Here is a 12,458-nt window from a genome sequence, read left to right as displayed (position 1 = left end):
ATTAGGGTTCCAAAATTTATAGGGAAAAGCAAAGGAATTAGGATAGTCAAAAGTATTAAGACTTACTATAAAGCTATAGTGATCAAAACCATGTGGTATTGGTAAAGAAAGGGTGATCTTTTCAACAAATGGTTTTGGAACAGAGACATCCTTATGCAGAAAATGAACTTCAAGCTCACACCTCGTACAAAGATTAACTCAATGAATCAGAGACCTGAATGGAAAATGTAAACATTTTTTTTGAAGAAAACATTGGAGAAAAATCTTTGTGACCTGGGGTTAAGCAAAAATTCTTAGAAAATACAGCAAAATCACAATTCTTCAAACAGAAATACACTGAAATTCATCAAATTTAAAAACTTGTGCTCTGTGAAAGGCATGGCTAAGAAAATGAGGAGAAAAGCCACAGCCTGGGAGAAGTGTCTGCAAAACTCTCGTCTGACAAAGACCTGGTGTCTGGAATGTGTAAAGAGCTCTCAAAGCTCACCTGTGAGAAAACAAGCAACCAGTCAAAAAACAGACAAAAGAAAAAAAACAGACATTTAACCAAAAAGGACCTACAGAAGGCAAATAAGCAGATGAACAAATGTTCTAACTTGTCATCATCATTAGCCACTGGTGAAACACAAATTAAAGTCAGGTGAGATGCCACTGCAAACCTATCAGAACAGCTCAAATAAAATACCTGGCGAGAATGCAGGGCAATGGGCATGCTCACAGTTTTTGGTGAGAATGCCAAACAGTTTAGCCATCCTGAAAATGGTTTGGCAGTTTTTCATCAAGTTGAATATACACTTAAAATATGACCCACAATCGCACCCCTAGGTAGAACCCTAAAGAAGAGAAAACATGTTCACATAAAATGCACAAATGTTTACAGCATGCCTGTTTATCAGCACCGAAGCCTGGGAACCCACACATCCTTCCCTGGGTGGGCGATGGACATAGACCATGGAAGACTATGCTTAGGAATTCATAGAAAGGACTAGCTACTGATGCACACCAACCTTGTGGGTTTCAGAGGCATTCTGCTGAGCGAAAGAAGCCAGTCTCCAAGGAGCCCACACTGTGTGGCTCTGTTCTCTCACATCCTTAAAAAGGCAGGACTATAGTGACTGACAGATCAGTAGTGGCCGGGGCTTCAGGAGCAGAGGGAGTCTGTGGCCCTGAGGAGGCAGATCAAGGGAGGCTTTGGGGCGCTGCGGTGTTCTGTGTCCTGACTGGGAGGGGTCACACAAATCTATGCATGTGTTCAACTGCACAGGCATGTGCATCAGACCGAAGTCAGTGTTACTGTGTGTTAATTTACAAGATAAATTCCAAAATAAGATGAAGAAATCGAACATCTAAAAAACAAAAAGGGATAGGTTTGGCAAACACCAAGAAATGCTGGCATGGCTGTGTGTGTATCAGATTGAGCTTTAGAAAAAAGGGATACTGCCAGAAATGGAGGGGTTCCTTTTATAGTCACAAAGGGTCAGTTCGTCAAGAAGACATGGCAACACTAAATACACTTGCACCTATGTACCTAGTAACGTGCATCGGAATACATGAAGTACAAGCTGGCAGATGGCAGGGGGAGAGGCAGATCTGGGACAACGGGGGGCCCGATGGCCTCCCTCAGGGACACACAGAACCAGCAGGCAGGCATGTGGAGGGGAGAAAGCGCTGGCCGCCAGCATGGCCTAAGTGACATTTAAAGACACTCTTTTCCAAGAGCTTGTGTAACATTCCCTACGACAGACCGTCCTGATGACTGTAAAGCAAGGCTCAGTAAATTAGGAGGGTATGTTCTCTAACTAGAGCAGAATTACACTAGACACCCATGACAGAAGGACGTCTGGAAAACCCCAAATACTTCACTAGCAAGTGCTTGGTCAGGAACGCCTGAAGGCCTCAGGCCTCAGCTGGTCCTCTGGTGCACACGGGGGGTCTCCTCTGCTTGCTTCCCATTCTGCTCCAAAGAGGGGGCTCAAGGATGAGGGGCAGCTAGAAACGTTTCCGGAGAAGAGACATTGAGAGGGGAGGTCAGCCCCTCGACGTGTGCTGTGGGTGCTGAGCAGGAGCCCAGCCCTCCCCGCCCCCGGCCTCCCATCCCCAGCTCTAACCACCTCTGGTGACCACTGTCTTTCTTGCAGGAAGCCACCCAGTGCCTGACGCTTGCCTCTCGGCCCCTTGCCAGAATGGGGGCACCTGTGTGGATGCAGATCGGGGCTACGTGTGCGAATGCCCCCAAGGCTTCACAGGCCTGGACTGCAGGGACAGTGAGTGTGGGCAGGGTCTCTGGAACTGTGTTCCAGGGCTGGGACTTCCCAGGGGTTGTGCATGCGGGAAGGCAGGCAGGGGTGCATGCCAATACCCGTGTGAGTGTGTGAGAGCGAGTGTGCGTGCATGTGTGAATGTGTGCACAGAGCAGCTCTTGTGAGGTGGCCAGGAACGGCAGGGGCAGGAGAGGGCCCCACGTTCCGGCACCACTCACTGGAGCATCTCCCTCCCTCCGTGGCAGGAACCCCCAGTGGCTGTGAGTGCCACAATGGTGGCAGATGCCCGAGAGCCAACGCCACCCTCTGCCAGTGCCCCCCAGGCTTCTTCGGGCTCCTCTGTGAATTTGGTGGGTGCCCAGTGTGCCCTCCCTGCCCTGCCCTGAGACTCCGCAAAGCAGGGTGGGAATGGTGGCTTGGGGCTGGGCCCAGTCCACAGGCCTAGCCCCACAAGGAATGGTCCCGGGACCTGTCCCCTGGAGGGGCTGGCGCAGTGCCTGAAGCTGTCGCCCCAGTAGGGTCCCCAGGGAGACTCACGAGGTCTTCCTCTCCCCACAGAGGTCACAGCCACGCCCTGCAGCATGAACACACAGTGCCCTGACGGGGGCTACTGCATGGAGTACGGCGGGAGCTATCTCTGCGTCTGCCACACAGGACACAACGTCAGCCACTGTGAGTGGGCACGGGGCGCAGGCGCAGGCAGCCCAGAAACCAGGGGGAGGATGTTTGGAGGGGAAGTGGTGGGTGCAGAGGCACGCAGGTGGGCAGGCCTGACCGCCCAAGACATGCCCAGCTGTCCGCCCGCTCTGCTCCACTGCAGTGAGCTCACAGCCATGACAGCATCTTCCCCAAGCCCCTCTTGGCTGTTAAAATGGTCAGCACAGGCCTGACCCGCCTAGAAGTTTCTGCCACACCTCTGTTGGTGTACAATCATGAATGCCTTACATGAGGGAAGCTTCACGTGGTGGCACAAAGCTGTGTGGACACTGCTCAGCCCGAGCTGGTAGAAGAAGGGGGGTGAATCCTGGTAATTCAAGAGCACAGGCTTTTCCGGGGGCCCCCTTGGTGACAGCCAGGATGTCAGGGTGACCGCCCTCTGCCCCCAGCACTGCCATCGCCCTGCGACTCTGACCCCTGCTTCAACGGAGGCTCCTGTGATGCCCACGATGACACGTACACGTGTGCATGCCCACGCGGGTTCCACGGCAGGCACTGCGAGAAAGGTGGGGGATGAGGGGCCCCTGGGCTGCCACTCCGAGCCCCTGCAGGATCCCCCCAGCTGGCCTCCCCTCCTCCTGGGCCTGGGCTCGTCCTGGTCATCACTTTGTTTCCCTCAGAAAAGGCCTTATTTCCTGCCCAGCACTTTTCCAAATGGGTTCTAGAGTCACTGACTTAAAAATCAGGGCTTTGTTAAATTTAATTTGCCCTGGAAAACATCAACATTTCACAACATTCAGCCACTCAAGGAGGTAAATGCTTTGTAAGCACACTGCAGGCATTGCTGGCCCCCAAACTGTTCCTGTCATGCAGTTTGGAGCGACGTAAAGGACCGCTTTCAGTGGCCCGTGCATCCCATGCACGCCTTGGTCAGAGCCCAGAGGGCCGGCCACCAGACCCCAGTGTGGCCACGGCCCTTTCCCTGGGGCTCGGGGCTCGGAGCTCAGGCCTTGCACATGCCCCTGGCTCTCCCGCTGCCCTTCTCTGTCTGGGAAGCCGAGACCCCAGTGGCTTTTTCTGGAAGCCTCTCCTGTTCTCACGGTGGCCTGGAGGGAGGTCCCTGACACTCAGACACACAGCACCCACCACTTCCCCCACCCTGCAGCAGGAGGAGGTTCCCGGGGTGGGGGGCCTCTCTGCTTGCCACTCTGCACGTGCTGCTGAGGCCCTGCACTCTGGACACAGGGCACTCAGGGCTGCTTCGAGGGTGGGGTGGCCCTGCAGGGTGTGGGGTGGGGGAACAGAAGGGTTGAGCATGGCAGGCAGGCCCCCTGCCCCCCAAGAACGTGGAGACGGCCGAGGGCCGCAACTCCTTGCTGGGCCTGTGTGGCCGCCACATGGGAGGACAAATGCACCGGACTTGTGCTGTAGTCATGGCTCCCCTCGAGTCCAGGCCCAGGCTGGCCAGCTCCTCAGGGGAGCTTGAGGCCGAGCAGGGTCTCCAGTGGCAAGTCCTACCTGGCATGCACCTGGCTGGCTGGGCCCCTGCTGCCCAGCCTCGCAGCTCAGCCGAGGCGGGCCCAGCCTGTGGGGCCCACGGGTGCCTGGTCTGAGATGCGGGGCACCACGGGCACCACGGGGCAGGAGGCCCTTGTTCACCGGCCTGTCTCTCTCCCCCCACACAGCCCGGCCGCGCCTGTGCAGCTCAGGGCCCTGCAGGAACGGGGGCACGTGCAAGGAGGCAAGCGGCGAGTACCACTGCAGCTGCCCCTACCGCTTCACCGGGCGGCACTGTGAGATCGGTGCGGGCCCGCTGCTGGGGGGCGCCTGGGGGGCGTGGGGAGAGCCCCGGCCCACTGCCACGTGTCTGCGCGCCAGGACTTTCTCCCTGAGGCCCCCAGCACTGAGATGCAGAGGATCTGGGAAGGGGTCGTGGGTAATGGGCACAGGACACCTGACCCCAAGGGCACCTTCTGCTTCCAGGAAAGCCAGACTCGTGCGCCTCTGGCCCCTGTCACAACGGTGGCACGTGCTTCCACTATATCGGCAAATACAAGTGTGACTGTCCCCCAGGCTTCTCTGGGCGGCACTGCGAGATAGGTGAGGTGGGCAGAGGCCTGCAGGCCAGGCCAGCTAGGGACAGCGCTGCCAAAGCAGCTGGGGACAGCATCTCCTCCACGGAGAAGACAGGCCCAGGGAGCAGGGGCGGCCCCACCGTGGAGTGGGGGAGGGGTCGGCTACCGGAGGCAGAACAGCCCCGTGCAGCCCAGAGGCCTTCAGTGACCCCCGCCTCCTTGCAGCCCCCTCCCCCTGCTCCCAGAGCCCCTGCGTGAATGGGGGTACCTGCGAGGACCTGGGCACAGATTTCTCCTGCCGCTGCCAAGCAGGGTACACAGGACACCGGTGCCAGGCAGGTGAGGGCAGAGGTGGGGGGGGCACAGCAGCTCCCGCTGAGCGTGGAAGAGCAGAGCAGGGCCAGCTGGGCTTGCTGAGGGAGAGGGGGACAGGGAGGAAGGGACTCCGCCGGGCAGGCAGTCCTGGGAGTCAAGGCACCTTCCGCCTGGGGCCCGCTGTGCAGGGGCGGGGCTGGGGCCTGGGCCTGGTGGGCAGGGGAGAGGCCAGGCTGCTGCCTGGAAGTGCAGGACAGGCTGTGTCCCTGCAGAGGTGGACTGCGGCCCCCCGGAGGAGGTGGAGCATGCCACACTGCACTCCAGCGGCACTCGCCTGGGCTCGGTGGCCCTGTACGTGTGTGACCGAGGCTACAGCCTGAGCACCCCCAAGCACGTCCGGGTTTGCCAGCCACAGGGTGTCTGGAGCGAGCTTCCCCGATGCCACGGTGATCTGCGGGCCCTCTGGGGTGGGGCGGGAGGGCAGGTGGGCTAAGCCAGCAAGGTCCACACCCTCCTCCCCAGGAGGAGGGGCACAGGGCTGGGTTCTGGCCTGGCCTCAGAGCAGCCAGAGCCGGGGTCCCACACCCTCACGTGGGCCCACTCTGCAGACAAAGCAGCTGAGGTCAGGGGGCGGCCTCTGGGCAGGGTCCTGATGAGGCAGGTCAGGGTCTAGGGCCTGCCTCTTGCTCCCAACCTCACCCAGACTCAGGGATCAGACCCTGCATTCCAGCAAGGTCCCCAGGACCCCCAGGGCCACGTGAGGGGTGCTGCTCTGCAGACCGTCATCCCTGGGCCCCCACAGCGCGCCAGCTGCACGGCCCGGAGGCAGGACCCCCCTCTGGCAGACGCTGCTGCGGATATGGGTCCCGGCATGACTGCAGGCGTGCTGTGTGGAGGCAGGCGTTCCCAAGTCCCCTCATCAGAAAGTCTGTGTGGTACTGACACCGTTTCCATGAAACAGGCATTCCTGAAGGGAGTGACTTAGGGACAGTGACAGCATCCAGAGGTGGGTGGGGCGCATGACCCCTTCCTGTGTCCCGAATGCCCTGCCACGCCCTAGATGAAGACGTCTAGGAAACGGGAGGGGACTGCCTGGCCGCAGGCATCTTTCCATCATCCTGGCCTTCCAGGGCCACCCCCGCCCCCCAGTGCTGCACCTCCCAACATGTCATCAGGGAGCCAGGACCCCAAGAAAACGTCAGCTCACAAGCCAAAATGTCAAGATGCCTGAGATGTGCAACTACCTCAGACAGGAAACAAAGTGCGGATGACGCGCAGTCGGGAGCCCAAGTACCGCAATGGACACGTGTGTGAACAAGCTTGGCGAACACACAGAAGGAAACGCGGCCATAAAAACAGGACCCATAAAACTCATTTTAAAGAAAGCGAAGGAAGAAGGCTGGAAAGCTGTAACAGCTGAATGGTCCGCAAGTGGATACAGACGAAGAGTGAGTTAATGAGTTGAGAAGTCGACTTGAGGAATGTTCCAGAGACAAGCGGGAAGTATAGTAAGTCATAAAGAGAATGCGGGGGCTCTGGGGCAGAAGCAGACGTGCGCACTGAGGTCAGGAGCCCGAGAGTCAGAGAAGAATAACAATGGGATGAGATGTCAGAGCTGCCCTGGAGCTCAATTCCTAGAATGAGGCTCCCAGACGAGGACACCCACCAGGAGAAAAGAGGAACCTTACACACATTATCATAAAATGGGAGAGTATCAGAGGCAGAGGAAATTCTTACAGCACCCAGAGGCAAAAACCGAACACGGGGCAGATGGCCGCCGGGCTTCCCGACAGATGTGGCATCAAGGGTGGCATTTTTAAATACTGAGGAGGTCCGTTCAGTAACAGTCTAGACAGTTACAAAACACCACCGCCCTCGCTGTGACATAAAAGCCCAACACCAGGTAAGCTGGAGAATCACCTTTCGACCTGTCAGAGCGGAGGATGCAGAGCCGTGCGGGTGAGCCCCTCCTCGGTCAGAGGGACCCTCGGCCGCGTCACCCCGGGAGCGAGCCCCCCACGGGCACGTGCTTCGTGCTGCAGGGAAGTCGCGCCACGCTTTTGACGCTGGCGTGGGTGGGCGGGATGCGCCGGTATAGGGGTCCCAGACGCGGAGCAAGTCCTCAGCGCCCACAGGTTTCCCGCGGGCTCCGTGGGAAGCCAAGGGGTTCCATAGCCTTACAAGCTGGCATCCCGAGCCCACCCGGAGGGAGAGGCCTGTGCCAGCCCTCAGGCATTTAAAACCAGTCATGAGCTGTGACCAGCACAGTGCCCAGCCCAGGCCGGAGCACCTCCTAGAGGTCAGCTCTTCAGCTCGGCTGCCCGGCAGAGAAGAGAACATGTGCGTCCCTGGGGCGGGCTTTTCTGCCCGGGTCTCTCTGTTCTCGTGTGCGCTGTGCCCGGGAGGTGAGGAGGCACGACACGTGATCTACAGGAGGAGAAACAGGCGACGGAAACAGGACGGCAGACGAACGGAATCCATCATTCACGTCGGAATCAGCAGATAAGGGCTTTTAAATGGCCATTATAAATATATTTTTTAAAAGGGGGGAAAATGAGTGACACAAGAGACCATTTGAGCACAGGAAAGAAAATCAAGTAACGAAGTAGAAAACGCAACATCCGAAGTGAAGAGTAAATCGCATAGGCTCACAACAGAATGATACCACAGAAGACAAAGCACAGAGCCCCAGGCTCCCAGAAAACCGTCCAGACAGATCAGAGGAAGAAAAGTGCATCATGAGCCATTCGTGAGTGAGTCCTTCTCAAAAACAAGAGCATCAGACGTCTGTGGGACAGACAGACAGGCAGGTGTGTGATCGGAGTCCCAGAAGGAGGGGACAGAATGCGGAAAATAAAAACTTGAAGAGGTAGTAAGCGAGCATTTTCTAAAAATGAAGAAATGCATCCACCCACAAAGCCAAGGTCAGCAGATCCCAAGCAAGATAAATACCCAAATAACTAAACTTAAGACCCAAATCGTGAGAGCAATCTTCTCACGCAGGCACAGCTTCAGAGGCTTTTTTTAGAGGAAGTACTCAAATAATAAGATAAACCCAGAACATTCTGTAAGCAATCAGAGAAGGGAGAACTAGAAAATACTGTAGTAGGGTTTGTCACTATCTAGAAGGAAAAAACAAAACAAAACAGAAAGTGGCAAAGTTAATATTATAATAGGAAAAATACAGATATGAATTGACTAAACTCTCCAGGTAAAAGACAGATTGCCAGATTTATTACAAAACAAAACAAGCTGCAGCTCCTGGAAAAGACGCTCCTAAACTGTGAGGACATACGAAGAGAAAGTAGAAGCATGGAAAAATTACCAGGTGAAAACAGATCAAAATAAAGCTGGTTTAGCTACATTACTATCAGACAAAATAGACTGTAAGAAAGCAACATTAATGATGGGAGGGTTTCTCTCAGTGATAATTGGTTCAATTCATCAAGAAAATCCAACTATTATGAATATTCAAGGATCTAATACAATAGTCTCAATTCATAAAAAGCAAAAATTAATAGACTGCAGGAAAAAAACCAACAGATTCACCATAATTCTGGGAAATTCTGGACCGCTTCTCCCAATTAATTCAGGTTAAGGAGCTAAAAAAAACAGCAAAAAGATTTGAACAATACAATTAATAATTTGAATGAATGCATTGTCTGAACAAAAAAATTAAGTTATTAAGAACAAGAAGATAAATTTTTAATCTCTGTGTTTAGATATTTTTAGACATTCTGAAGTAGCTCATGGGTCAAAGAAGAAATCACATGGACACTGAAAATAGATTTTTAAATGAATAGTCATTTCCTACATCAAAATGTGTGTGATGAAACAAAGCAATGCTTCATGAAAAATTTATAGCCTTAAATACACGTTAGAAAAGTTCAAAGTTAATGAACTAAATGCCTGACTTCAGAAGTGAGGAAAAGAACAGCAAATGACACTAAAGAAATTTGAAGGAAAGAGGCGACACAAGATCCATAATCAATGACACAAAAGAAAAGATAACACCAGAATCAGAGCTTTGACGAGCCTACTAAACTGGACAAATAGCCATCAAGACTTATGAAGAAAGAGCACAAATAGCTTTTAGAAGTTAAAAGCGTGGCACAACCATAGATGTAGCAGAGATTTAAAATATAATAAGGGAATACTATCAACTAGTCTATATAAATAAATTTGAAACCGTAAGAGAAATGGACATAATATTCATAGAAAAATATAACTTACTGATGCCGGGGTTCTTGTTTGCGGAGTCGAAGAATGAACTCCGTGAACACACAAGGCAGGAGATTTATAGTTTTTATTCAGACAGAGAGAGAGCTTTATTCAGGGTAAGAGAAAGTGTGGAGCTCCCCGCAGGGGCAGGGAGGGGCAAGGCTGCCGCTGGGGTCTGGGTGTCTAGGGTCTTATGCCCGTTGCAGCGGGAGTTTTCTACAGACTCAGCCAGAATGCTAGTTGTATGTTAACTTATGTCTGTGAGGGTTTCCCGGATACTCTGCTGTAAGCTAACGGGCCTACGCCACTATGAGCGACAGCTGTTCCATACCACTGGGTCCCGAGGGGGAATAAATTGTTACACTGTTTCACTTTCAAGCACCCTGCTTCTTAAGACTTTGTCCCTTTCCAGGGCCCACACCTACTCTAACTGGGCAGGAGTTACGCCCTGCTGCCTCCCTGTCCCATTACCAAAAATTACCCAAGGAAATAGAGCATGCGTACATAATCCTATGACTATTTAATGAAATCAAATCAGTTTTTCCCCACAAAGAAATACCAGGCCTGAACAATAAGTAAATTCTACCAAACTGCCAAGAAACACATCATTGCAGCATTTTACAGGCTCTTCGGAGATCAGAAGGTAAAAGAACATGTGCCAGCCCATTCTATGAGGCCAGTATAACCTTGACACCAACACCACATACAGACAGTTGGAGAAAGTAAAATTACAGGTTCATTACACATGGACATAGATGCAGAAATTTGACAGTCTGTAAAGACTATGTATGCTCTTATCAAGTTGGGTTGTTGCAAGAATAGTTTGGTATTAGAAAAATCTGCTACATTTAACCAATTGAAGGAGAAAAATCATAGAAGAATCTCAATGAATGCATAATAAGCAATTCAGAAAATTCATACCCTTTCATAAGAGAAGTTCTTACCAAATAGGGAATAAAAAAGTACTTCCTTATCCAGATTAAAATAACATCATACACGCACATATGTGTGCACACACACCTGTAGTATCATTTGGTATAAAATAATATAAGATTTATTGGGGAGAAAACTTATAAGAGAGAAGTAGCAGAGCCCACACGACCCCGTAAGTGTTCATCATCCCACAGAGAGGTGTGCTTACGCAAGCACAGCTAGACTGGCCGCACCATGTAAAACACAGTTAACACTCCACATATTCATAGAGGAAGGAGTAGAGGTCACATCAAGAGAGCTGTGGGACAGTAAGTCTCCTGATCTTTGTTATACAGGAGGAGGATCTGGAATTCAAAAGCTGTGCTTCTGTTTAACTAAGACATGCTGAGCTTGGGGAAAGGAAATTAGTTTTAAGGAATTTTACTATGCCCTTCCTCAAACCTAGAATAAACATCCTAAATAGAGAAACATTCCCCTTAAAATTGGGAACAAGATGCCCATTATCACTAACATAATCAATATTATATTGGAAGTACTGGCCAATGTAACTAAGTAAGAAAAAGAAATTGATGAAAATACTAAAGAATAGAGTAAAAAGGTCAGTATTTGCAGGCTGATATGGTTGTTTTTACAGGAAAACTACTGAAAATTACAGGAAATGTAGCATATGTAGTGAATATGGGTTATTATAACAAAATCAATAGTATTTTTATGTGTCAACAATTAGAAAATGTAATTACAAAAAAGACATATACAGAGAAAAATCAATGAAACCAGAATTTGTTTCCTTTAAAAGACCAATAAAATTGATAAACCTCTAGCTAGCGTGATCCAGAAAAAAAGAAAAATGAGCAATATCAGAATGAAAGAGGAGCTCCTCCTTCAGAGGATCCTGTCATCATTTAGAGGAAAACAAGGGATATTGTAAACAACTGTGGGCCAATATTTCTGACAACTTAAAGAAAAAGGATAATACCTGAAAGGCACTACTTACCAGAACTGACACAGGAATAATAGAAAATATTAATAACCCTACATTTATTAGAGAAACTTAATTTATAATTTGAAATCTTTCTGCAAAGAAAATGGCAGGACTAGATTGCTTCACTGGTGAATTCTATCAAACATTTACAAGGAGTAATACTAATCCTATATAATTTTTTTTAGCAAATATAGGAGGAAGGAGCACTTCTCAAATCATTTATGACACCAGTGTTGCCTTGATAACCAAAACCCAACAGAGACATTACAGAAAATGAAATCACAGACTAATATTTCTCATGAACATAGACACAAAAACCCTAACAATACATTCCTGAGTCGAAGGCAGTACTGCCTAAGAAGGATAACACCTCATGGCCAAGTGAGGTGTATTTCAGGAACACAGACAGGTTAGCATTTGAAAAACAATGATCAAATTCACCACATTAGGAGATGAAAGAGAAAAACATATGATCATGTCAACAGACACAGAGAAATCACTTGACAATATTGAACTATTACTTAAAACTCTTAACAAACTAGGAGTAGAAGGGAATTTCTTCAATGTGATAAAGGGCATCCATGAAAAAAGCAAAATACTTAATGGTGAAAGACTTCCTCCTATAATCAGTGATAAGACAAGGGTGTCCCCCATTTCACCATTCCTTCCAGCCTTATCCTGGAGGCCCTGCACAGTGCCGTAAGTAAGAAAGAGAATAAAAGTCGTATCTTCGAGAAAGGAAGAACTACGGGTGACACAATCATGCACAGAAACTCTTAAAAGAGATTTATAAAAGAAGCTATAAAACTAATGAGTGAGCTAAGTCAAGCCACCGGACGCGGGCCAATATATAGAAACAAACATATTCTAGCAGCAAACACTCAGGAAATAAAATGAAACAATATTATATACAATAGCATCAAAAACATAAGTTTTTTTTGCTATTATTAATGTACAATTAATTACATGAGCAATATTAGAGTTACTAGACTCCCCCCATTATCAAGTCCTTCC

The 12,458-nt window shown here is 50.3% G+C and overlaps 1 protein-coding gene across 16 annotated transcripts in view; it reads left to right on the top strand.

Moving 5' to 3' along the window:
- The window catches only part of SNED1 (sushi, nidogen and EGF like domains 1), a 74,084-nt gene that overhangs the window by 30,844 nt on the left and 30,782 nt on the right, over nt 1–12,458 (top strand). For all 16 annotated transcript variants that reach the window (XR_005058906.2, XR_005058905.2, XM_037009580.2 and 13 more), the window contains 8 exons: nt 2,139–2,264; nt 2,507–2,611; nt 2,820–2,933; nt 3,368–3,484; nt 4,604–4,720; nt 4,902–5,018; nt 5,219–5,332; nt 5,581–5,754. Coding sequence is in view for 14 of the 16 variants with exons in the window: in XM_037009580.2 (XP_036865475.2) it covers nt 2,139–2,264; nt 2,507–2,611; nt 2,820–2,933; nt 3,368–3,484; nt 4,604–4,720; nt 4,902–5,018; nt 5,219–5,332; nt 5,581–5,754 (984 nt within the window). In the remaining 2 variants the exon portion in view is untranslated. The remainder of the gene's footprint in view (nt 1–2,138; nt 2,265–2,506; nt 2,612–2,819; nt 2,934–3,367; nt 3,485–4,603; nt 4,721–4,901; nt 5,019–5,218; nt 5,333–5,580; nt 5,755–12,458) is intronic.

The sequence above is a fragment of the Manis javanica genome, chromosome 12 (genome assembly GCF_040802235.1).
Source record: "Manis javanica isolate MJ-LG chromosome 12, MJ_LKY, whole genome shotgun sequence".
In the NCBI taxonomy this organism is placed as follows: domain Eukaryota; kingdom Metazoa; phylum Chordata; class Mammalia; order Pholidota; family Manidae; genus Manis; species Manis javanica.
Note: the sequence above shows the minus strand (reverse complement) of the source record. Positions and strands in the feature narration are given on the sequence as shown.